Here is a 26,686-nt window from a genome sequence, read left to right as displayed (position 1 = left end):
CAGCAGCGCACGCCTGTAAACCCAGCAGGACGTTACCAGCAACAAGAAGGTGCGGAAAGAGAGAGAAAGAGTCTTAAAACTTTTACTGGTGTTAATTATTTTGAAAGCAACACAGAGCGAAACAGACAAGAAAAATACTGATGGAGAGAGAGATTTGGAGATGCTTATTTGAGTGCGTTTTTTTCCTAAGGGTTTGGTGTAGGAGTCCTATTAACAATATATGCTGATGCCAGATAGTGCAAATGAGCTGTGTGTGTGTTATCTGGAGCTGCAGGCTGTTTATTTTGTGCAGCCTTTTGAGTGTACATTCAGTGTGGTTGCATGACTAACTGGCTGGAGTGATTCACTGGCTGCTTTATGGATGACTGCTCAAAACAAGTTGTGAATCAAAAGAGATTTCTTTGGCTGTGGTTTCTAACCTCCCAAGTTAAATGCACCCACGGTTTAAGGGGAGCTAATATGCAGACTTCAGTCCCTCAGATCGTGAGGATTTATTCATTTTCCAAACCCTGCGTTCAAAGCCATGATGAGTTTCCCTTGTAAGAGGGAGGTGGTGTCTGAGCGGCTCGGAGCCAAGGTCTGCTGCTAAAGACATCTCCAGACCTGTCCATTCGGTCACCCCAGTTCCCGGCCCTTTAGCCAGTTTTACTCCCTGGAGTCCTTAAGAAGTTTTATTATTTGCTCAGGGCATTTTTGTAGTTTAGCAATTCTCAGGTAAAAAGTGGAAATGTGTCTCGGGGTAGTTAGAGGCTTTTATTCTCATTTTACCGTTGGAAAAACTGACGCTTGGAATACCCGAGTGGCTTGTGCAAGGTGAAGCTGTGGCCACTCAGTGGCATCAGTGTGACCTTCGCAGGGCCGTGGCTCCGGCAGAAAGAGGCACTCAGCCGGCTCGAGAAGGAGCCACTGCTGGAGTCAGAAACTCACGGAGTAGAGGTCCCGTTGCGTGATTTTGTAGGGGCTTTAACTTAGGTTTCTTGACAATCATGTCCTTATTCTGTACAAAAAGCTGTAAGCAATCGGTGTGCTCTCATATCCTCGGGTTTTTCGGTGTGTAAAATAGGCTCAACCTGCCAATCCACGTTAATGGTCTAATCTTTAAAAAGCAACTCATCAGCGTAGGCAACCTGTATTGGCCAACATAAGATATGAGTTGTGCTTTTCAGAAAATGCTGAGCAATCCCTGCCCCAAAACTCATATGTTTGTGAGGTACTCCTCCTACATATTTGAAAAACAAATCCCATCTCAATTTTTAATCATGTTGGAAAGCACGGGTCTAATATCTTTACATAGATATGTTTTCAAACGGAAAAAGGGAGATAGTTCTGGATTAGGAGAAGCCTGAGTGGCAATACAGCTGATATGGGACCCCTGTTACCTGAGTAACATTTACTAAGAGATGAATGAGAATATTTCATATTAATAACAGAGCAATTTATCATAGTTACATGTGTCTCAGCAGCCCCAACTTGTAAAGGAAGATTCATAAGCAGAGGAGGAAAGCTACTTACATGTAATAAATAAATGACCTCCACTTTATTTTCTGTGTAAATTCAGATAATCCAATATTAGTATAAATACTGGTGAATCTGCTTGGCCATATTTTTCATTCATGCTTGCAAATCATCTTCATATTTTGACTGTCACATAAGTAGACAAAATGTGAAAGAGCAATTGTGATCACCATGATAATTTTAAGGTCATTTTTTGGTCAAAGAGATGAATCAGTGAGAAACAGGGTAAATGGATGGAGAGAGGGAGGAGAAGAGATGAATGAGGAGAGGCAGGGGAAGAAGAAGAAGAAGAAGAAGAAGAAGTAGAACAAGAGGAGCTATCTTGGATGGGTAGTAAGCAGTGACAGACTCAGCACTATTACGGAAGGTGTCTGCAACTGATTTTATGAATTATCTAAGTATGAACCCACCAGTATAAAATTCTTTATATCTCCCTTGAGAGTAGCTGTGATTCTATGTTTTGTAGCTGCTGTCTTCAGGTCCCAGCAGGACTTGGTCATGACAAGTTGGTATATCATGAGCTATGGTTTCTCATCTGCACGAACTGAAGACTGTTGCATTATCCAACTCAGTATTAAATTTTTATTCAAATATATTTGTATATAATATTTTTTTTAAATGAAGATACTGTTTAAGTGTTATTCTTTTTACATTTAATCTGCTTATTGGAACCAGATGGTTGAATCAGTATTATTTCTGAAGATACTCTTTATTAGCAAGAACTGGTTTCATTAGCTGTAAGGCAGTGGGTGAGCTGGTGGTGGAGCCTGAAAGGTAAGCTGGTTTACTCACCAGCAGACTGTGTGCTGTATGCTGAGTCTGGTGCAAACTCTGTGGGACTTAACAGCCTCCTTTATTCAGTGGAAATCTGAAAACCCTATAAAACCAAAGGACAGGGAGTCAACAGAAACAAGGCCCATCAGGGAAGTGCTATCAATAGGGAATGAGGAAACTGAGGAAGAGAACAAATGCTTTGTGCAGACTGGTGTCAGAGGGAAATAAAATAAATTTGTAAGGTCTCAATATAACTTCTATCTGATTGCTGTTGTTCCTCATCTGGGCTCTAGGCGCAAGCACTGCTGCCTAAAAGAAATAGCTCGTGTCACAAAAAAAGGGAAATGGGGAACTGTATTCATTCTTTTTGGTGCAAGACAGATCAGATAATAAAAGTGCTTACATATATCTAATCTATTTAGGAACAGTGGGAAGTGAAAGAAATTCACACCAGAATTAAATCAAAACAAACCAAAGTTGTACAGTATGCAGAGGGAAAGAGTGCAGTATTGAGAATTTCCCCAGAAAGTATCAAAAGCAATCATAGAATGACTCTGTTCTAGGATAGTGTTCAGAGAGATCTGTAAGACCATGACTCTGCAAGGTATTGAGGAATGTGTGTGGCACTGGTTAGAAGTTGTTTTACAGAACAGGAGAAACAGGAAAGTATCGCTCAGCCCAAAACATAATACGAAACTTGTGCCACAGCAAGGTTTCTGAAAGAAAAACATTTCAAAAATCACATCACAGGCTTACAGGGGTACCAGCCTGCTGGGCATGGAGCTGGTCTCAGGCTGTTGTGTCTGCCAGGGGGGATGGGTCACCTATGAGACTGGTCCTTTCCTCTGTGTGTGCACAAGCCCACAGCATCAGGTTTTTCCTGCCCCAGAGATGCCACTCAAAAAATACTGCATGGAAGGCCAATGCATGTCTGTTCCCACTGTGCATCTGACTGGAAAGAGGAACTGGGCAGAGCCTTGCTCTGCAGAGCTTGTTGCCAGAGGAGAGCCTGAGGCCAAACAGTGGGGCAGGGTATGCCTGAGAGCCTGGACCACAGTGCTGGTCTACAGTTCACTGGAGCACAGTGTGGTTCTTTTCCAGCCTTCCCTGGGTTGGTGCATGCCCAGACCTCTTCCTGGAGTAGAGTCAGGAGCACAGCTGTGGTAAGGACCCATAGGTGAGAGCTGGGAAGCACTGTACTATAGACATAACCCAGCTTATCAAGATTTGGTCTGAACCTGGTAAGCAGATTGGAGCCAGATATCACTCTGAGCTAGACAGGACATAGCCAGATGCTAGAAGGCAAGAGGAAGAAGAACCTACCTAAATTGGCAGAGGACCTGCAGACATTTTGTGTTTCTCATATCTCCAGTGAGGACTTCCAAGATAAATAGCCAATGGACCAATTCGTAGACAGTTAGACAGATTGTGCAGAAGGCCAGAAATGCTCCATGAAGCTGTGGGATTTAGGGCAGAACTTAAATATTACATTTCAGCCCTTGAACAGAAGTTGGAAAGCTGCTACTGGAAGAGAGGAAAGCTGGTTGCTTTATATGGGTATGAGGTCTTGCACTAGAGAAATGAGTATTTCCATCCAGTTCATACCCCTTCAAGCTATCAGAAAAAGGGACTTATGAAGGATAGAAAGCAATGGGGTATCGGCTGCTACATCAAACATGAATGTAGCAACTCAGTTAACTGCAGCTCTGTTGAGGATGGGAAACATACACAGAGAGGGTTATTTTAACTGTATGATTGGTCAGGTCAGAGCCTCATAAAAATCTACTGAAAGGCCCAAAATCAGCTCAGGAAACAGAGGGTCCTGCAGCTGCACATGCAAAGGTGGGTGATGATGATTTTAAGTTAGAGTTGAAGCTATAATAAAGTTTATTTGTGCCTAGGCTTGGATAGCATGTTGGCATCCAGATAACCCTGCTGTTCCCTTGTGGCTGTTAATTAGTTTAGTTTTGTGACTGGTTGTCCTGGAAATTCCCTTTTCCTTGGCTTGAGTGGTAAAAATTGGAGTTCTTGGTTGAACAACCTTTTCCTCCATTTGTCAGCATTCCACCTCTGAGAGTGGGCAATAGGAGTAGCCAAGCAGCACAAGAGGGGTTTATCACCTGTGTAATTTACAGACATCACAGGGGCTCATACAGGTGTGGAATTTAAAGATGAAATGTTGTATAGGAGATGGGAAAATAAAACAGTGTATGACAAACACTCATGAGAGCTCATTGTCACCAAAACACTCAAACAAGAAGTTCTGATGTTTTGCTATGGTGTCTTGAAGTTGTAAAGTCTTTAGTTATGCCATGAGAGAGTCGCTTTTGAGGCAAATACAGACAGATGATGGAAAATTACTATAAGGAGGTGTGATGCTTTTCTTGCATGTGCTGTATTTCTGAAGTGGGTCCCCAAAGATGGGGAGGAGCCCTACTGCAGCTGGTCTTGGAAATCAGAGAGGGAGATGGTGGGACAGTCCAACAGGTAGCCCTCCCCCTTTCATGGGTCTGAGGGAAAGCAGGGACTGTGGAAAGTTTCCTTGCTGGCAAAACCTGCATGCAGCAGACCAGACTGCTGGGATCCATGAAATTGCTCAGCATAGCCAAGGTGGGACATGAGCTAACACTGAGCATACACATCACTGTGGCTGGGTTCTGGCCATTCAGCACCAGGTCTTTCAGACTGCAGTGTTTTCCTTCAAAAACATGGCTCATGTGAAAGAAAGGCAATCTGCCTGTGGGCAGCAAGAGCTTTGCTGTGTGATACATTAACCAGAGGGTGCTTGTGTCTTACCATTATTAGATGATATCTGGGATGTGCCTTACTAGGTTCATTTTGGTTTCCACAGTAAATATCTGGAGGTGAAAAAGGCTTTCATGTTAGCACAAGTCCATAAAATACTGTAACATGGGTCTCCCATCCCCTGTGTACATCAGCCCTCCCTGAAGACACCAAGACAGCAGGCACTGCGCAAGCAGCCACCCAGCCCCTGTGGTACAGCTGGGATGTCCTGGTGTGGGGTGAGCCCTTCAATAGGAACCAATGATGTTTTATATACAGGCTGTCATGAGCTCCAGCCTGCCAAGCTAAATTGAACCCAGAGCAAGGTGAACTGCTGAAGAGAGGCATAACATGCACCCTGAGTAAAGTCAGCTAGAAGCAGAGAGGCAGTGCTTCTTCAGTGTCAGGAACAGAACTGCCAGTCTGTCCAGCCTTGCAGGGCACTGATCCTGCTCCTGGAGGTTCAGCTGCAGACTTGCCAGGATTACAGAAGCTCCACATGTCCCTTGTGAGAAGAGAAAGCTACCCTGACAGTGAAAGGAGAGCAGCCAGGCATTTTCAGGGTTGAAGCAGTTTCCATTGAACACAGCTGGGGGTGCCTGTGGGGTCGGAACAGCACTGACACAACAGCACAGTCACCAACTACTAGTTCTGCCAGTGCCTTGTTCAAAGACATTTTTTTAAGGCAGATACCTCCCTCAGCAGGGCAGCAAGAAAAAACTGAGACTGCATCCTTTTTTACCTCCTTCTTCCACAGTGTGCAGGAATGAAAACTCTCCTATTTCATCTATAGATGTAAGTTTGCAAGAGCAGAGTTCATGGAACTAAGAGGGAGTGTTCCTCAAAAAGGCTCCTTGTGTCAAACAAAGTTTGATTAAAAACCAGTCCCTTACTTGGCCACCTTCTCTGCTTTTTGACTCTTTTCAGACTAGCAAGGCAAAAGGACCTCTGGTCCTGGTGGGAAATATTGGAATTTAAAGATGAAATGTTGTATAGGAGATGGGAAAATAAAACAATGTATGACAAGCACTCATGAGAGCTCATTATCACAAAAACATTCAAACAAGAGGTTCTGATGTTTTGCTATGGTGTCTTGAAGTTGTAAAGTCTTTAGTTATGCCATGAGAGAACTGCTTTTGAGGAAAATGCAGACAGATGATGGAAAATTACTATAAGGAGGTGTGATGCTTTTCTTGCATGTGCTGTATTTCTGAAGTGGGTCCCCAAAGATGGGGAGAAGCCCAACTGCAGCAGTGTCTCCTGGGGACCTTACTGTGATTCATTTTTGTTGATGTTGTTGGGCCTCTGCCTGAGACAGCATCTGCCAGACAATATTTGTTGGTAGCTATGGATTTCTTCAGAAAATGACCTGAAGTTTACCCAAAAAGGAACCAAGAGACTGTGATAGCAACCAAGTTTCTAAGGGCTGAATTTTTCACCATATTTGGGGACCAAGACACAAAGAACATGCAACAAGGCAGAGGCTTTGATGCCCAAGTATTTCAACAGGTTTGTCAGATGCTACTAAATGGAAAGGGAGGTACCTAGCATCCTAAAGATGGTAGGAGAAGCTTGGCTGGTGCTGAGAGAAGGTATTGATGGCAACTGCATGCCACCTGGCCTGTGATGCCTACATTTACCTGCCCTTGCTCTTCAAGGCTTGGGTACCTGCCTCGTATCATCATCTGAGAGACCTTAGTGTGTTATGCACAGCACCAAAACCCCATGAGTGTGCAACCAAATCACCCCCCAGACACTTCATAAGAGAGTGACAAAAGGACCAGGGCTGATCCAGCCCTTTGTCTATTCTGTTGGGTTTTAATGACTTTCAGTGTTAAAGCAAAGCACCGTCTGATCCCAGTTCTCCTTTTCAGACATTAGCCAGGAAACACAGCTCAGTTCTTGCGAGAAACTCATAAATCTGGACTATGTAAATCCAGCCTATCTGGACTCTGCAAAAATTAAGAGAAACAGCCTAGGTTTTTCTAGAGAAAAATCTGATGCAAATATTGCCTCAGGCAATGTGAATGTTCTCTGATGTAGGCTTTTGTGTGGAAATCTGGTTGACTGCACATCCCACAGAGATGGAGATATTAGAAGCCTGCAGCAGATAAACCATGGTCTGCAACAATGACCACATACATGCATTAACATGTAAGAGGCCAGTGGGTCCTGGCCAAGGAGAAGATATGAGGGTAACTGAGTGGGTCCTGAAAGCCAAGAATACAGCTAAGGGTGTTGAGTCTGGTAGAAATTAGTTCCCCACTGGTGAAAAACAGGGAATGGCCTCATTTAGCCCACAGATTTCATTAAAACTAAGAACTTTGCTGAGAAGTCTTCCTCAGGATTTCAAAAGAAAAGGGAGCAGCAGCTGAAAGCCTGTGGTGGCATCCCAGTGGGAGCAAAGTCAATGCAAGCTCTATGAAAATGTCCCAATAGGAAAATGTGATATGAGTGTGTTCTTCCTCCCTCTATGCCTGGCATGAGGTAGGTCCATGGGTCTGGGTTCTTCTGGAAGGAGGCTGAACAAGGCATGTTTTTGCAGGGATGTCTGACAGTGGTGAGCAAAGCAGTTCACTTTTGTTCAGTCCTGTGCCAGAGGTACTAACACAGAGCATGGGCTCAAAAAAACCCCCCAAAACTGCCAAAAGCACATCCCAGAGCATGCCTGGCCCAGGTGGCAGGGGAAAGCAGGGGATCTGGCAGCATGACCGTGATAGCAGTGTAGCACCATGGTTGAGGTGACCTGTTCCTTGCTCTGGTGTGTCCTGCCCAAAGGGATCTCAGATCACCCCTTTTCCAGGCAGGCAGCTCTGCTCCACAGCCTTCAGCTCTCCTGGCCCAGCTTTCTCCTGGAGCAAAAACCATTAAACAAAAAGATGGTACAATGGCTTCCAGACTCTCCCTGCCTGGTAATAATCTACGAAGCTTCCCACTGCAGCATCTAAACACCACAGTTCATCAGCTGACAGGACACGAAGTAACCTTTTATTTTCTGTTTGTCAGATCATGTTCTTGAAAAAGTTACAAACTCTTATGTAGACCACAGTGTACTACAGTTTGAAGCAAATTGGACTGTATAACAGTTTATAAGCCTCAGCTTCATAAACTGTAGGAGGTGTCAGTGGAAAGAACAATGTGGTTTAAGCCAATTCAGGAAGCAGCATCTTTGCTTCGGAAAACTGAGGACATAAGCAGCAAATATTCAGAGGGTCCCTGATTCCAGGCAAGTCTCTTGTTACCAGCAGGCACAGCCCAGGGCTGTGCTCCCTTCTTTGGGATGGAGAGTTTCCTCTAGCAGTAAAACCTTGGCTTTAAAACCCTAGCTTCTTGGAAGCTACATACTCATAACTATGTTCTCTGAAGGGGTTTTGAAGTCGTAGTCCCATTATTTACATCCGACTGTATATTTTCTCCTGAGAGCCCTATAAACCAAATGAATTGCAGAAGAAATCACACATTCCCACACAGGCATGTTTGTCTCTCATGAATCTGAAAAACCATGACCCAAATGTACTGTGAGATAGTAAATCTGAGAAGCCAGTGTGTGGGAAACCTAGTCTGAGATGAGAAGGAAGGAGAAAGCAACCCATTGCAGCCCTCAGTATCTTTCCCTGCAAGCACTCTGAGCCCATGAGCTGGAAACGCTTTGGGGAAACAGAGGCCAGCTGGTGCCTAATGACCCCACTAATTCCAGGAGCCCTCAGACATTGGGAACTGAAGTGTTTATCTATTCTGCCTAAATCTCAACCTTTCCAGAACTTTGCAGACAGGCTTGTTTCTGAAGACAACAGGAAGACAGCTAGTGAAAAGGGGTCTTGCTTGCTTTTATCTAGGAAACTGAAACAGCACATACCTTTCCAACCAGTACTTTCCAGGTGTACTGATTCAAGCCCATGTTTTCTGACTGTGTATTTTATTCTCCTCTCTAGGCTGTCCTGCCTGCAGTCACTCTTCCCATCTGCTTTTAAGGCCTCCTGTAACTTCCCACTTTGCTAGAAAAGGCAGCTTTTAAGCACTGAAGCTCTACTTGTGGTACTGACAGCATGATGTCTCTAGGCAGAGACTTTCTGAGTTGTGGTCCATGTCAGCACATAGCCACTCTTATGGAGATCAGCTGTCTCCCAAAATAAGGGCTCCCCTAAGGAAGTATTTTGGGAGACAGGGAGAAGGAGGGATGAATACCTTGTGTGTTTTATTTCTAAATTGTGAGTTTTTGAGGTCTGTCTGGGACACAGGACTGTTGTTGGGATGATGTTTGAGCAACCTTTGGTCAGAAGATTGTGTGTGTGGGTGTGAACTGATGCAAGGGGCAGGCAGCTGGAAGGGCATCTGTGGTGGAGTGGAAGGTGGGTACATGGTGGACACAAATGATGAGTCCTTGTTCCCTGACTGGATGAGCACCTCTGGCAGAAGCAGGTTTCTGGGACAAATATTCCTTTTCACAAGTTTCTAAAGATGGTTTCTGTAAATGTTTGCTAGTGTTTACTTCACATTTGTAGTCACTCATGTCAATATGATCCCGTCCTGGAATGTTAACTGGAAGCAAACACAAAAGTCGGCATGAATTCCGCTTCTTAATTTAGGCTGATTTTCATGGCTATTATCTTTCACATAATCATCCAGTTTGGTTGAGAACTAGTGGTGCTCCAGGAGTTCCTCTCCTTCCAAGAGTCATGATTTTTTTGTTTTGTCTTAGGAAAATGTGTTACCAGAGTCACTGTTGTTTGTGTCTACTGTCTGACACTTCATACCAAAATCCCGCATCCAGTTTCTTCTTCTAACTTAATTAAAACTTAACAATTTTGCCTAAAAGCTCCCACAGTTGTTTGCCTCTGGCTGTTTTTATAATACTTTTTTTTTTTATTTTAAAAAAAGTTCTTCTGAATCAATTAAGCTGTTTCCAAGAATGTAACTAAAACTAAGCATATTTTTGTTTTCTCCATGTTGGAATAAAATCTGATTATGATTTTTTCATAAGTTCTGCTGCACTGTGCTGTGGAGCAAGATCATCAGATTTACAGTGGAGCTGGCCTTTGGGTAAGAAATATGCTTTGTGCCTTTCCTCTGAAAGATTATCCAACAACTAGCCATAAGGAGTTGTGGTGTGGACTGTTGCAGTAGTGACACCTTTGATTTTCACACCTAAAGACACTGCAGATTTCTTATGTTCTAAGAGTGTTTTTAGCCACGTCTGAATTTACTCTTATTGCAGTGGCCATTTACCCTGGTAGTTTGTCCAGCCTTAATTGGACCCAGGCAAAGGCTGGGATAAGGATAAAGAATTTTGATGTGGCAGAAACTTGAAAATAGAGGAGTGTGTTGGATTGAATGGGGGCTGAGATTTACTTGGCCAAGATACAAAGATATTGCATGATTTAGGGCATCTGAGGGGCACAGGACCTTCACCTCCAGGCTGCAAAAATATTAGACAATGCTAAGAACTTTTTAAAACTCAGGCTTCACCTCACTAGGCTCATTGTGACTCGGGCATCCCTGTGCGACCCTCTGGCACAGCTCGGTGGATGCTGTGGGAAGCCCAGAGGACACTGTTGAATAGAGTGAGGATGCCATGTAGTAAATAATGATTGCCTTCAAACACTGGATTTTGATGAGAAAATGGAGAAGTGTTCACCAGAGAGGGGTCCAGTGTCTGTGATCCAAAGACCCAGAAAGCAAGAAGTATTTAGGAAAAAAAGGAAGAGGAATGGTACAAAAGACAGACAGTACTTCAGACAGTACTCTCCCTGCTCATCCTCTAGGGTCCAGTAGACATGTTTGGTCCTGGCATTGTGTTTAACTGTGGTGTCATGCAGCCAGGGACCATTCCAGCTGGCAGAGGCTCCACACAATGTAATCATCAGCATCCACAACAACACCAATGGCAACAACTTCTGCCTAGAATAGTCTGGTCCCTGAGTGACTTTATAAATTAATTTAGTGGTGCAGGTGATGGTCAGACATCCACATCCTGGCCTGATTTGGTTGCCACCAAGTACAGTGAGTGGCCAGACTCTGGTAACTTTGGCCATCTGGTCCAGGCAGATGGAGAGCATGTGCAGGATGGACAGACACTGTGGGAATGTGGCTCACCAGGCACAGCCTGGGAAAAGAACTGAAACACAGAGATGGAGTAGAAAGTAAAGGTCAAATGCTCTTGGCTTCTGCAAACCTACTTCTGGGGTTTTTTTGGTTGTTTTGGTCTTTTGGGGTTTTTTAATTTAATTTTTCACCCTGGTGACAATTATATGTGTTGCAAGGTGAAGTAGTTCTCAAGTGAAATGAAATCCCTTTCTCTGACCTCAGAGTGCATAGCTCTCTGAATTACTTGACAAGCACAGTTTACCCTATGAGCAATTCATGACTCCCCTTTCACAAGTAAGACCACACTTTTGTGGATGTTTTCCTTGTTCAGTATTACTTAATGGATTTTCTTTTTCCTTCATAACTGTCATTTAACCTGCATCTTGGGTTCAACCCCCATACAGGCCATTCACTTCAGACTTGTATTCCATCACCCTTATGGGTCCCTTCTAACTCACAATAATCTCTGAGTCTGTGAATGTTGCTATTCTCAGCTCAAAATTAAAAATGTAAGTTGCTGATTGGGAATATTATTTGTTGTTCATTTACTAGATGAATCTTAGGCACATTCATCTCATTTCCTCTTAGCGCCTCATTATCAATAAACCTTTGCCTCGTTGCTTCTGTAAATCATTTTCATCACTTTCCTTTGGGAACCACGTTTTTGGCCTCTTGCACAAGTATCTCATGAGAGTAATTGGTTAAGTCATGCAGTATCATTTTTACTCCTTGATGAATTGACAAAACTTCATTAAAGGGGACTTACTGAACAGCACCTAAGTATTTTTTGGATGAGGAAAGCACTGCACTTAAACCATGATGCAAACAGGATTTCCCAGTATTTTACCAAGCACAGTGGCTTGTATCAGCTGTTGGTATAATTCAAAATACTTAGATTATCCTGGCTCTCATGTACTTTCTCTCCTCTGGGAAAAGAAGGATGTGGAGCTAAAGCTCCAGAGGAGTCCTAAGTGGGTATATATGTTTCAGAACTGGTGACATATGAGGGAGTGTTTTAAACACTCTTTCCCTACTCCACACAGCCCCAGCAGAAAAAAAGTGAGGTGCACAGGTGTAGCACTCTCAACTAATGGTGGTCTCCCATCAGAGGCTGCAGTGGTGTAGATTTGCAGCTCATGGCAAACACCAGTGGTGGACACAGACCCCAGAGCCTGACTGAGGCAGGGGAGAACTGTTTGCTGCAGAGGCTGGAGGGAACCTACAGAGGCCAAGGGTTTATTAAACTTCAGTTAGACTGGAGCTGAAATATGTGCCTCTAGAGCAGGGCAGCAGAGGTTCACAGAGTCTTTTCTGTAGACATTTTATGACAGTCTTTGGGGATACATATATGAAGACTGGGGCATTCTGAGTAATTTAAAAAAATATTTGTTTAGACTGTGTCAGGGTCAACTGGAGTTTCCAAGCAAGCCAGTCTTAGGTGGATTTTTCTGTCTTTTCCCTTTCTCCACAACTATAGTGTAGACACACTGTGGTTCATGGCCAGGCCATGCAGTGCAGCCATGTCTTCTCAATAGCTCAAAACAGCTCTCAAGCTCAGAGACACCTCAAGGTCACTCGATACCCCTGCACTACATGTGGGGTGCAGGAGACCACCTGCATCTCATGAAGAGCAGGGATGAGAGTCCCTGGTACCAGGCATTGCTGCCAGCTGCAGACCCTGTCAGGAGTCTGGGCTTTCCCACCCCAATTGCCATCAGCATCTCCTCTGCAGGAAACCCCTGTGGGGCTGCAGCTCTGCCCCCACTTCATGATGAGGGTGCAAAGGTCAGGGGAAACTACTTGCTGCTCTCAGGTTTACTGTTGGTCATTGTGTCTTGCTTCTTGGCTGGCAAGTTCCCAGTTTAGTTGTGCTGCTTCTTGCTTCAGTTTGGGATTTTGCTGCCCTATGACTCTCTGCCAGTAAAAGCTCACACCAGTCTGTTGCCCAGGCCCAGTGACTGTGAATTAGTGGGTTTGGTAGCCAGAAACCTAATTTATTTCTGGAATGCCTCTAGAAGCCCAGTGCTTGTAGGAATTTTCCCAGACCTGGCCGGCCTTGAGTTTTGCAATGTGCAGTTGGAATGGAAATGAATTATAGATGTTCTTCCAAGAACAGGCAGGTTTGGGGAAGGCTGAAGGTTTTTCTTCCCTCGTCTGGGCCTTTCTTTACTAATCAACTGCATAAAATTGAAGAACAACAGAACTGCTTTGCTAAGAAATCTTGCCCAAACTTTGTCTCAGTGTTTAAACTCAACCCTTTCTGTGGTTCTGTGAGGTTCAGCCAACTTTGGTTGTTTTCTGCTTTTATGCCAGCTTTCCATCACTCCTGCTTTCCAATTTCTAAGTGCAACTGGTAGCACCCAATTCCCCCTGAGATGTGCACTGGTTTCCAATGGGGTTGGCACAGCATCTCATCCAGACTCAGGAGTTACCAGGTCTTCCCCATGGGGGAATCTGGGGGCCCAAACTGAGAAGCAGAAGAAGCACCATGGCAGCGGTGTTGGGAAGATTTGTTTGGGCTTGTCTGACTGCCCATCTGAAGTACATAACACTGGACTTCAGCTTAAGGGTAGTGCAGGGACACACATGTGCTGCAGTGCCTTGCTGGATTAGGGCTGCAGGCTGGCTGCTTCAGCTGGGCAGAACCTGCTCGGACACTGCCCTGCTCAGGGCCTGCAAGCCATTGAAGTTTGTCTGTCATTAATTTGAACCAGGACTTCATAACACAGATGCAGCTGAGCTCTTGCCCAGCCCATTATAAAATGGCCCTAACCTCCCTCCTCCTGCCCCTCTTCTCAGCCAGCAATTTCAGGTTGCAGGTCCAGCCCTGCTACCTGCAGCACAAAACAGGCAACTAGAAGTCACCTCTGGGAGGCAGCTAAACTTAAGCAATGCATGGCTGTCTCTGCTGCAGAGAGTTTGTTTTTGCAAAGCAGAAAGACAGAAGAGCGCAGAGAGAGGCAGGCAGACCAACCAACCAACCCGATGATGTGAACAGAGTCCAGGCAGGCACCGACCCACAGGATAGCATGAATCACTCTGCAAGCTGGCAGCAGGGAATTAAACTGTGCCATAGCCAGACATCAGAGCAAGGATCAACTTCCTTCAGGCAGCTTTGTCTCACCAGCCTTCCTCACCTGCAGGAAGTAGCATCCCCCATTCCCTTCTTAACTAGATGGGCGATTTATCCCTTCTGTCACAGGTGATGGCCAGCAGTGCCTCACTTGGTTAGCATGGAAGGCAACACACACATGGAGATATGGAAGGTTGCATGACTCCCTCTAGCCCTGACAGAGCAGGGGTCCTGCTCATCCAGCACACTGCCTGGGATGGAAATTGGGAAATATCCGGGGCATGTGGTGGGGAAGAGAGAGGCACTGACTAGTTGCAGGGGAAACCTCTGGAGAAGATGACAGCTTGCAGAGAAGAGCCCCCTTTTCTCTTGCAGTGCTCAGGTGAGGGATCTTTTCAGATCCTTGCAGTGGCCAAACAGCACGGGAGAGGTTAAGATGAATACATAAATCTGCATCTGATGGGAACTCTTGTGCTCTTCCTTTCAGAGTGAGAGCTTAGCCCTAGGCCCTGCATCAGCCTCATCTGCCACTCACATCTGAACAGCACTCAGTGCTACTGCAAACCGAGTGGCACTGCCTGCTGTCAGCCCCAGAGCTCCACAGCACTTACCTTTCCCTGCTCCAGGTGCAGGGCCTGACTTCACAGGGCCCCAGCACAGGGAGGGGGGTTGAATCCCTGCTACCTTAGATGCTACTGTCACTAACTCAGCTGGATATAGCATCCAAGCAGAGGAGGAGCAACCTTGTTGGATCTAGATTCTTCTAAAAACAACACAACAGAGGCATAATGGGATGATCCCAAAGTAAGGTAGACCAGGTGGATTGGGCAGATGTTCCTCCAGATCCTGACAGCCAATAAGGATGTCCCAGTAGGAGAACTCAGCTCAGATGGGAGCAGAACAGAGTTCCCACACTGGGACAGAGCATCAAGGTGTGCAAAACCCTACAGTGTCTGTTTGTGGAGAATATAAGTCTTCAGCAAACAGCACTGAAGATTTGTCTCTTCTGTCTTTCACTTGCCCAAGGATTTGTGGACTCTTCTAGACTGATATTCCAATAAACAGTTACCAGGCTCTGCGTAGGTATGGGTACGTGACTGAGATGACCATTCAATACTTTGTCCAGTATTAGTGATGCTGACTTTTTTCTTAATGAAATCACATATTTCATATATTCATCATTGAGCCAAGGCTTCAGAGCAGTTAGGTGCTTACAACTGGTTCTGAGGAGCTTAGGAAAAGCCAAGATCCTCAGGCAATCACTGTCATGGCAAGGCATGCAGGGCTGCTTGGGAAGGAGGAGACTACTTATCCAAATGGTATCAAAAACCAGAGCCAAGAGGAAACTGAAACTTTCAAGCCCCCTTCCCATCCTTGCCTGCCTTGTCCATCTTCCTTGGCTGGTACTCACTGGGGATATATCAGTTCAGAGGTTCTAGATGGCTTTTGGTTCACATGCACTGCTTTAGGCAGAGGTACAAGGAGAGTGGAGCAGAAATCTACAATTTTTTTTTCTAGCTGTTTGTGACATGCCTACAGTGGAAAATGAGCCATTTTAAAATGCAGTAGCTGACCCATCTTGTCTGTCGTACTTTCAAACTTTGCACACAGCTTGGCATGCTGCAAACCTGTTGATCACCCCCAGCCCTCTGCCTAGGGACATCTGTGTGGGATCTAATGAGGCTCAGATGCCACCAAGGTGGCTGTCACTTCCATCTGCTGTCACTTAAAAAGCCATCTTGTGGCTGATCCTGGCATATTTACAAGGCACTGTGTCACCCCCCTGCAACACTGAAGACCTTCAGGTGTCAGAGAGGACAAAACCCTATCACTGGGAAATTAATGGGCTCATCAGAGAGAACTGAGATACCCAACTCCATAATATTGGCATAAACAATAATCTCCCTTCACATTCAGTAGTGAGGAAGCCATGGTATGCAATGGAGCAGTTTAATTCTCTCTCCATGGAGGCAATGGCAGTACATTTTCTTGCTCTTTCCTTATATCATGTTCTGGGAGCCAGAAAATCAACTGCAATTGAAGCAGGTTGCTCGAAGCATTTTTGTGCCTTCAAAATTTGCTAGTCAGCACTTCACTGCTTTTCAGATGAATGTGCCACATGAAAAGGACTTGGGGAATGAGCTGTGCCTTTTTCTCTAGCCACAGCTTCTATGGAGAGTCTTCAGAATTGATTTGTTTATGTAAAAGCCAGTTTTGTTAACGTCCTTTAAAAAACATGAAAGAGCAGCAAGCAGCACATGTTGCATTTGAAAAGACAATGCTGAGGTCTCTCCAAGTAGCCACAGGGTGTGTGAATCCAGCTAATCAGGCAATAAAGCAACACATGCCCTCAAAAACAGATGTTTGTATTGGGGAGGGGGGAAGCTAGTTCAGAATAAAAGTGAGAGGAACAGCAATTTTCCCAAGTAAATAGTGCATATTCCCCAGGCTTGCTATGATGTAAACTTCTCAGCAGCACTAGAGTTAATGTTTATCAAGCTGTCTGTCCTCAAACTCATACAGTGATTTAGTCCAGGACAACTAGCCAGCCAGGAACAAGAAGGCTTAAGTGTAGCAAAGACTGAGGTGAATTTTACTCCCATAGAAGCATCTCCCAGGCACACAGTGGAGGTAGAGCCAGTGACTCAAGTCACTGCCTTCAGGGCCACCAAAAAACCACCCATGGACTTACTGTGTGGGACCTTCAACAGTCTCCAGACTGCTTTTCAGGAACAGAAGGAGATTTTTTTACTTTTCTGCTGCAAGCCTTAGTATTGTTCCTGCTGTATGCTCTGATCAGAAAAATAAATCTCTTGTCAAAGAGGAGAGCCCTAGGTGTGAAGCACAGCAGAGACAAACACTCCTTTCCCCCTTTCATCCTTCTACAAGTAGACTTTTCTGTAGGACTTTGCTCTGTCTGTAATTAGTTCCCCAAGGTGATCAGGTATTTCACAGCTATTTTTAGTCTGCCAGTTCCACCATGAGTAACCACTGAGTGTGTCCCCCCTTTGCTGTAGAGCCTCAGGAGGCTGCAGGCAGCAAAGCAGCAGTGCCAGCAGCTTTGGCAAGCTCAGCAGACATGGATGGTGTCCATGAAGATGAGAACATTCATGCAGTGATCTCCTGAGCACAAAGGGAAGTCAGTGAATGCTGTACCATGAGCAGAGGAAAGGCTTCATAGACCATATTACAACATAGACCATATTCATCTTTCCTTCAAGTTCTGCAGAAGGTCCCTGTCTGGGAGGGATGGACCGGCCATACATTCATCCTTATCCAAACTTGAAATGGAGTTGATTAGCAGCAAATGGTGACTGCAGCTTCCAGAAAGAAGACAATGGTTTGTGTCCTATGTAGAATTATACCACCTGCATTTAAGAGATGAATGCTGCCCCATTTTACACTTCAGTTGGGCACAAGAGTGAAAGTATGATTAAGCATCTGCTCATTGCTAATAAAATCAGCGATGCCACAACCAAAAAAGTGCTAAAATCTTTTCTACATGTGCAGACTGCAAGGGCACTGACTTCCGGAACAGAAATAAACCTAAATATTTGGCTCTTTATATGTCCAAAATTCAGCCACCTTGTTTTTTCCTATATAACCCAAAATGCAAATGTTTTTTAAATCATAGTCTTGTGCTGACTTCTAGACTTTAGTGACAGATAGGAGGCAGAAGTCTGCAACAGACAGCTTAGAAACAAGCATTATGGTTTCCACATGTGTTAAAGCAAGATCACAGGAGCTGGCTCAGGGTGGTGCAAACCTACCTTGGTAAGAAGTGTAAAATACACTCCCCAAACCCTTTCTAGGCAAAATTTTAGCACTGGTATTTAAGCAAGAGTTAAGAGAATGACATTAAATGACATTAAGAGCTTTTATTTTTCAAGACATCATTGCTATGAAGAGTCAGACCATACCTGTGCAGGCAAGGAGAGGCACCCTGAAGTGGCCAGCAATGGAGGCCATAGGATTTGGGGGTGGGCAGGGGGGAACACCACTATGCCCACACTTGGACAGGAAGGCAAAAGACCCCTATGTCATTTAGTGTGGGAGCAGAGGGGCAGGCTGGTGCAGCCCCACACCACCTGTACCATGCTCTTTGGACTTGGGTTGTCCACAGACAGATAATATCTGTGAGCTGCAACATGCCAGTCGGTGTTCCAGGCTATTCTTGAAGCCTCCCAGGACTGGGAGAACATCAGCTCTTTTCTGAGACTATAATGACTTGGACAAGTTGTCACCAGAGCAGTACATTAGCAGTGCCAAAGCCCAGCAGGCTTCTTTGCCTGGAGCCCAGGGGAAGCTGCCCTGTGCTGGCTGTGTCCCTGGGCTGTGTTGGCCACGTAGCTCTCTTGCAGCCTGATGGGCTGTGGGGCTGCTGTCACAGGGTCTGAGTGAATGAGCCTATCGTGCAGGAGCTGTGGTTTGTCATGTATGTGCTGTGTAAAGCAGACCTACCATTTCAAGCCGAGTGTTGGAAATGTCCCAGTCTCCATCCCTGTGGATGAACCAAGCTGCACTTTGCTCTAAATTAAATTCCATGGATAAGATTGTACATTGTGAAGATTTTACTTCATCACCCTCTCAAAATAGCACACTTGGGGAACAAAACAGATCCAAGCTGTGAATGCAAACATTCTGACAGTGTGATAAAGATGACTGCTCCCTCCAGGAGTGTGTCAGCAGAGCAACATAATGCCTGGCCATCTCAGGGCCTTACCTCATGGTCACAGGTGAACAGTCTCGTGACTCCTGTACCCCCTTTCTCCTCTGTAGAGTTCCCAGGACAGATGTGGTGAGATTTGAAAGGAATATCCCCTGCAGAAAAATGGGAATGCAGGCATCCCTCCTGCCCAAAAGGAGCTGCAAGATGCTTGGGGCCCACATGCCCAGTTATCCTGGACTGTCCCTTGGCAGCTGACACAGGGTGACTCAGGGAAGGTCTTGGGAGTGCTGATGGTCTAGAAGGCAGCCAAGGCACTGTGAGACCAGGGTGTAATTGTGGGAAGTAAGAAACTATCCTCCTTGTACTGCCACGAGGGCAAGGATGGATTGGCAAGCAGTGAAGGAGGCACCAAGCTATCCTGTTGGGCTTGTAAGGGTTCAGTGGTGCTCACATTAACTCCTTCTGTGGAGAACTTCACAATATGTAACTCAAGGTCTCTCTAGGTTTGATTAGAAACAGACACCCCAAACTTTGCACTGAAACTTTGAGGCCATCTCCAGTTACAGGAAGTCTGGGCATATCCATATGCAGATGTATGCAATTTGTTTCAGTCCAGCAGTTAGCATGACTGTTTTGAGGCCAGGGAGCCTGTTTCTAGGGAATGAGAGTTACTTCTTGGGATGCTCAGCTGAGGGTGGATGCACACCACGCCCACCCTATGCTGCCATCCTGCCCTCCTTCCCAGAAGTTCTGCCCCTCCCATGGAAACAGTTCATCCCTACCAGGGTCCCCAGGGGCTAGAGGTGCAGAATCCCAGGTCTGCTGCAGTGCAGGAGCACGAGAGCAGCATGGCTGAGCTTCAGGTTGGGCTCTGGGCTGGCAGAGCAGGCACAGGAACACCCACTGTGTGTGCAACAGGGACAGTCCTTGCTCCTTGGGACTGATGGTTTGTGATGGAGATAACTTATCACTGCTGAAAGTCTGGGGCCCAGCTCTCAGCTGCAGTTTGAGCTAAACTGTCAATGAAATTAGAGCAGACACAGAGCTTCTCTCTCTCTCTCTCTCTCTCTTTGTGTGTGTGTGTCTATGCAGACCCTTCCCCAGCTAACTGAGCTCCTGAAGCACATAAAGACCAGCAGAGGAGTTCCCAAGAAAGGCTTCAGGTCTTGTGTTTGGTGCTGCTGGAGCTGCAAGGGTCTTAGGAGTTAGGGAGGCAGCCAGCACAAAGTTGTGGGGGAAAATGTAGTGGGATTCCTGACATCATAAATAATAAAAGAAAGAGAGAAAGGGAAAAAAAAAAAACCCAACCTCTTGGAATACTTTATTTATTACTCTGTCTCTACTGAGTCTCATAGGTGGTAGTCCATTGCTGCAGACTTTCTGGAACTGTTTTATTTTCAGTTGTAAAATTATAAATATCCTGTCCATAGCATATGATTTACCAAGGCTGCAGTCTTGGTAATAGCTGCCCAGCCCATTTTGGATAGGTCTGTCCACCTGCATACCCCAGGAGCAATGGGAGAGGTCTGCCAGTTGGAGAAGGCAGGCTCAAAGAGGAGGCAATGTGTCGGTCACTGGCCTAGACACTGGTCCTGGAACCCAGGGAGAATAAATTTTGACAAAATGTTCCCAAGGATCAAAGCAAGGAGAGCTGAGATAGACATCAAACTTTGTAGGGAGGTCTCCAAAAGTCTAAAGGACCAATATTAGACAAAGGAATAAATCTGAAATTACAGTAGGGTGAAAGTGGCAGGTAATTTCATTGCCTTCATCCAAGGTCTGCCTACAAGTCCTCTGTACCCCACGGGCAATTTTCTTCTCAAATCCCTTTCATAGCTTATTCCCCAAGTGTTAAATCTGGGACACCCTTGCTCTCATGCCTGAGGGTGACAGCTACATTTCATCCTCCTGGTTTCATCCTAATCATCCCAGTGCAGCCTTTCAGCTGTAAGAATGAGAGATGGGCAAGGACATGTACACTGTACACCTTCTCACAACATTTTTCATGGGCTTTTGGCCATGAAGATGCGACAGAACTGTTCACAGAATGGCTAAACTGTAAACATGCAGTGAATTAGCAAAAGGATTTTGTAACAAGAAATTAGTATTGCCAAAGACACAGGCTAAGATCCCTAAGCTGGCATTAATGACCCTACCTATCACATTGCCTGGGAAAAGCTCCCATCACTAAACAGTGGAGCTGTTTCCCAGAAAGACTGATCCTGGCCTGATAACTTTTAAAAAAAGACTAAAGTGAAATTAAAAAAAAAAAAAGAAAATGAGATACTTGATGTGCTCTTGGCTTGGTAAGGAGAGTATGGATAGAAAATACCACAGTACCACTTCCCACACATTTAGGAACTGAGCATAGTGGCTCAAGGTTAAAACCTGCAGTAGGGTTACCATGTATTTTGCCCAAAGATCCCAGCCAGAAATGTGGCCAGGTGTGACACTTAGCTGTACACTGTATGCCAGGTGGCCAGTCACTCACACAGATCCCTCTTCTTGTGTCCTGGGTTTAGCCCACCATGCAGAGCAGAGGCATCAGATAAGGGAGAGCCATGGGTGGCCACCAGGGTCCTGCTGGCATAGCATCACTCTTGCCAGTGAAGGGGACACCTCTGTCACTGGAGACAGGAGGTGTACAGGAGAGGACACACATAGTGCCTGTGCCTGAGAATGCACTTGCTCTATCACAAAGCTCAAAGGTAGCTGCTTTACTGTAGCTGCTAAGCCTTAGAAAGGAAGCAGTTCACTGGTTTAGTGGTTGAAACCTCTTTCTCCTGTGCTGCCATACTGCTCTCATATGTCATGTCTCATTAATTATTAGTTGTTGAGGGCAGCCAGGCAGGAACAGCCCCCCAGACTGCTATCACACTCCTCCCATTTCCCTCTGCCCTGCACACAGGGGATGCTGTTTCTGCAGGTGTCTCATACTGTCCTTTTCTGTGGCACTAAGCCCCACTCACAACCTCTTGTCAAAAGCAGTGCAAGTCCTGGCAGAAAGCTGTGGGGGTGCCAGTTGGGAGCACTTCTGCTGACACACCACCACCGCCTGAGGATGCAGGAGCAGAAAACAAACCCTACCAAGAACCACATGCTGGTCACTCCTGGTTTTCTACTCTGTTATTCAGCTGGGGAGCACAGATGGGCTGGTGACAGGGGACCTGCATGGTGCAAGGAGCAGATGGGTACCTTTCAGAGACCTTTCCTGTGGCCAGGAGCAAGGAATGTAGTGCTCCATGATGTTCAACCCTGATGTGGGAGTTGAGAGATTGAAGGAGGGCCTTGCTGGGTGTGTGCACCTGAGTGTGCAGGGCTCATCCTCCCACCTGACTCTCTGAGAGGGAGCAGGAGTTGAGAGAGCTTGCCCCAACCTCCTCTTGCTCATCTGCACTGGGCAAAATTGGTCAAAAGATTTACATCTGTTTCCTTTTCTCTCTCTCTCTGCTCCCTTACCCCTGGTCAAACCTGCCTTTCTCTTCCCTCCCCTACCTCCCACCGAAATAGGTAAGGAAAGCGGTTTGGGAGAGCCTGACTTGCAGCCAAGCTCCGACCCTTCAGCAATGGACAGCAGCTACCTCAGCGTGAAGGAGGCCGGGGTGAAAGTGCCCCAGGACAGGGCCAGCACAGACCTCCCCAGCCCCATGGACAAGGCCGACTCAGAGAGCAACAAGGGCAAAAAGCGGAGGAACCGCACCACTTTCACAAGTTATCAGCTGGAGGAGCTGGAGAAGGTCTTCCAGAAGACCCACTATCCCGATGTCTATGCCAGGGAGCAGCTTGCCATGAGGACAGACCTCACTGAGGCTCGTGTACAGGTATGGGGGGAAATCCTGGGGCTGGATGAGGGTTGGATGAGCTGCAAAAAACTCTGATGTTCCCTTGCAGCCCTACCATAAGGTGCAGGCAGCCAAGCCCTAATCAGAGCCCATGGCACAGGGAAAGCACAAGGAGGTACATCCACGTCTGGCACTGGTGTCAGCTCCTTCATTTGGTCTGGTGCCCTGCAATCCAGTGCTTACAGAAACACCTCTTGCCCTTGAGCTAACAGGACCTAGGGCAGGTAAGCCTCACCACCACCCTGAACAAAGCTTGCACAAAACATGCTCTCTTCAGGAGGCTTGCAGGGGACACAGGTTCCTTTGTCCAAGTGGGAGCAAGCTTTTCCACAGGATGGGCTCTTTTTGGCAGGTGGGGCTGCAAGGGTGACTGGGAGCTCAGTACTGGAGAACATGAGGTGATACAAGAGAGGCAGCTCTCGTTGCCTGCTTGGTAAGTGCTGAGACTGCATGAAAGCTGGAGATCTGGAGGCAAAAGGTGCACCCACCACCTTAGGAGGAGCAGGAGAGTCAAACAGCCATACTCTGTTGACAGTCTCAATCACCCCCACCCACACAGGTGCCAGCTGTCATGAACTAGGTCCCTTGAACTAACCTGGGGGCCCAGCAGACCCAAAATCAACATCAGAGGAGGGAATGATTCTCTGACTACTGGTTTTTCCTCTGAGTCAAGGTTAAACAGGAGGCCTGTGAGGGCTCAGAAGCATGTGCAAAAAGGAGCACAGTCCATGGAGCAGACATCCCCAGCTCACACCATGGTGGCCAGCTCCTTCTCCAGCACAGCTAATTCTGTAACTTCCATCTGCAGGCATTTGTCAGCTCACCACCCCCAGAATATGCATTAACATCAAGAATAATTGGCCCATGGAGACACCTGGTTCTATCTTTTATACCAGGAATATTCCCAGCTCTCTGGCAGCCTCTGCTTTAACCTTTATGAGCAGTTATTGCAAATAAGGCCCACATCCATGCTTAAGTCCATTTTATTTTGTACATTCACTACTGGATTCAACCAGAAGCAAGATTTTTCTTGTCTGCTTGCCTGAATTGGTTTACAGGGCTGGTGTGCTCTTCTTCCCCACAGCTGTTTCTCTTCAGGCTGGACATGGCTGCGTTTCAATAGGCAGCAGTGAGATCCCCACTGGTCCCGAGTCTAACATGCTGAGCACCGCAGGACGGGCAGAGCAAGGCAGTGCTACAAACATCAGCTCTTTACTTGTGCCACTGGATGCAGCTCTTGATTTCCCAAGAACACACCACAAGTGCTAATGGGGTCTCCTGGGAGGCCAGGCATAGCATCGGGTTACTGGCTGCACAGTGCATGAAATTCCTTTAGCTCAGGAATGAGAACGAGGTGCTGGAGGGTGGCGAGCTGCTCCTGCTCGCTTCTGAGCCAGGGTTTGCAGCTACTGTGTTGTCCCAGGCAGCGTTCAGGGCTGGCCATCAGAGCCAGGACAGGCAAGGCAGATGCAATCTTTACATTCCTTACATAGGACCCTTCATTTAATGGTTTTTCCCCACTTCACCTCTGGATCACACTTCAGCTGGGGGCAGAAGAACTCCTTAGGTAGCCAGGAGTATATTTGGCAAAGAGGGGTTTCAGTTTGCTCTGAGCTAAGCCTGCCATAGCCTGCTGCTATGGGCAGCCAAGAACAGCCTCCCTGCTCTTGCAACTGCCAGTGCACACCTCTCACTTGAGACGGCGATGACAGGGCTCGTGTGACAGAGCTGCTGAAGGGCTTGTCTAAGTGGCCTGGCTGCTCGAGCACTTACTCCATGGTGGAAGGGGTAAGCACCTGAATTTCAGTCATTCCCTGGCTCTGCCGGGAAGGATCCAGTGACGTGGGCCATGGGCTGGCACCAGGCCATGACCTTGTGATGGAGACTGCCAGGCTGTCAGTAGCAGTGCAGACTCCATCACTGGAGAGCAAGAGCCAGCAGGCTTGTGCCCAATGCAGGAGGTGCTGGCTGGACGGGCCCAGAGGCTGCCCAGGTATCTCAAATGTGTTCCCAGGGCCGAGGCTGATGGATAGTGAAGCTGTTTAGCCCTGGCATGGCAGTGGCAGTCCCCGGGAGGCACAAAGGTGCAGTCTGAGGTGGCACAGGACTCTTCTACTGATGGCACAGGGCTCTTCTGCTGATCCTTTGAGGGAGGCTTTTGGAGACAAAGCCTTAGTGAATCACCCTAGTGCCTTTCTCCACCTCTGGGTTATGCTATATATAGCTTGTTTAGCCTTGACTTTGGTCTCCCATCCCATGGGCAGTTCTGCTCTGTAGGGGTCTTCCACCAACAGCAGTGTGGCATTGAGGGCTATTGGCTCACAGCCCAAGAGTGGGTATGGGCATGGGGCTGCAGCTTAGGAGGCAAAGCAAGTGCCTACTGCAAGGGCCAAGAACTAAGGACTAGAGGGTGGAAATCACAAATTAGACACGAGCCCCTCTCTACTTTTCCCCTGCAAAGAGCTGCTAGGTACTCAGACACTCTCCACAAGGCTGGGAGAGGCTCTAGCTGTTGTAGGGCATTTGGGCACACACCTACTGCAGCCACATGGACTTTGAGGGAAGCACAGTAGTCTCTCTCCCAAGAAAGATATGGTCATCAAAGGGATAATCCTGCCCTGGAATAACTTTTTTGGAGGTCAGCTTCAGCTGCCTGCAAAGCTGAATTAAGCAAAGCAAGGTGGCAGAAATGTGAGGCACAGGTTTAAGGTGTGATGCTCCCTCCCACAGCTTTTGGCTAGAGGTCATCCCCTCTGGCCAGGCTTGGCTTCCTGGGGAGAATAACCAGCTGCACTGCAGGCAGGAGCAGATGTGGAGCCCAGACAGGCTCCACAGCTCTGATGTTTCCATCCCTTTCCCAAGCTCACGCTTCATTAGTGAAGTAGCTATTCTTGGTGCCTGGAGAAAAGCCCATGCTAGCAGCATACATGAAGTGGACCATACTGTCTATGAAGCAGTGACATCCCATGGCCTGGCCCCTCTCCTGCACCATTTCCCTGCCTGCCTCAATTTCCAGCCATGTGTGCTGGTGTCTGAAGATGTCAAAGCTAATTCCCCCTGTGATGCAATGCAGCATTTTCCTGTCTATTCCCCACAACCGTGCCCCTTGTTTCCATTGCACTTCTTTGCCCCACTCAACTGCACTATTAAGATACTGCACATCCCTGTTTTCCAAAGTGGGAGCCATGCATAAGCCCTGTGCAAAGGCACAGCCAGGAAGAGGCAGCTATGGCTCAGCCACAAACCTGCCAGGGTGCACAGGGGGGCTGTGTTCACGTAGGTCCTGTACAATATGTATATTCCATTCCTTTCTTCTCGTCTTCCATGTCTGGGGCTGCAGAGCCCCAGAAAGAGCTTCTGCTTGGAATCAACACCTGCTTCAGGCTCTCTCAGCTCATCCAGGTCAGCAGCAGAAGTTTGAGGCAGCGTCACTAGAAAAACAAGATAGACTCATGTATTCACACATTATTCCTTCCCCTTGCACAGAAACACACAGAGGCATATCCCAAGCCCATGCCAGTCCGGCCCTGGCTGCTTATCTCCCTTGGGTTATCAGTATCTGCCTCCTGGACTGCTCTCTGGGAGAGGAGAAAGGGATGGGACTGGAAGGAGGCTTCACTGCCAGGGAATACAACCCCTCAGCCAGCCCCCCTCAGAGCCAGCTTTATCATTGCTGGGACCATTAATGAAATGGTTTTGGCAGTGACCCTGTGATGCGCAGGGGGTTTGAAAGTGAGAGGGAATTGTCAAACTCCTCTGTAGCAAAATCACCGCCTTGGAAAAAAAAAAAGAAAAGAAAAAAAGTAAAGCAAAGCAAGAAGTAATATATCTTGATCCCTTTTCCCCCATAAAACCCTGGGAGGCTGGTGGAAGGAGCGGAAAGACTGAGCTAAGCCTGCAGGAAATTAAACATGAAATGAAAACAAGCTCAAGTTATTCAATTCT

The 26,686-nt window shown here is 46.7% G+C and overlaps 1 protein-coding gene across 1 annotated transcript in view; it reads left to right on the top strand.

Moving 5' to 3' along the window:
• The window catches only part of ALX4 (ALX homeobox 4), a 38,482-nt gene that overhangs the window by 5,700 nt on the left and 6,096 nt on the right, over window positions 1–26,686 (top strand). Inside the window, exon 2 of the mRNA XM_062495196.1 lies at window positions 22,410–22,720. Coding sequence (XP_062351180.1) covers window positions 22,410–22,720 — 311 coding nt within the window. The remainder of the gene's footprint in view (window positions 1–22,409; window positions 22,721–26,686) is intronic.

This window comes from Cinclus cinclus, chromosome 6 (assembly GCF_963662255.1).
Source record: "Cinclus cinclus chromosome 6, bCinCin1.1, whole genome shotgun sequence".
NCBI lineage: Eukaryota > Metazoa > Chordata > Aves > Passeriformes > Cinclidae > Cinclus > Cinclus cinclus.
Note: the sequence above shows the minus strand (reverse complement) of the source record. Positions and strands in the feature narration are given on the sequence as shown.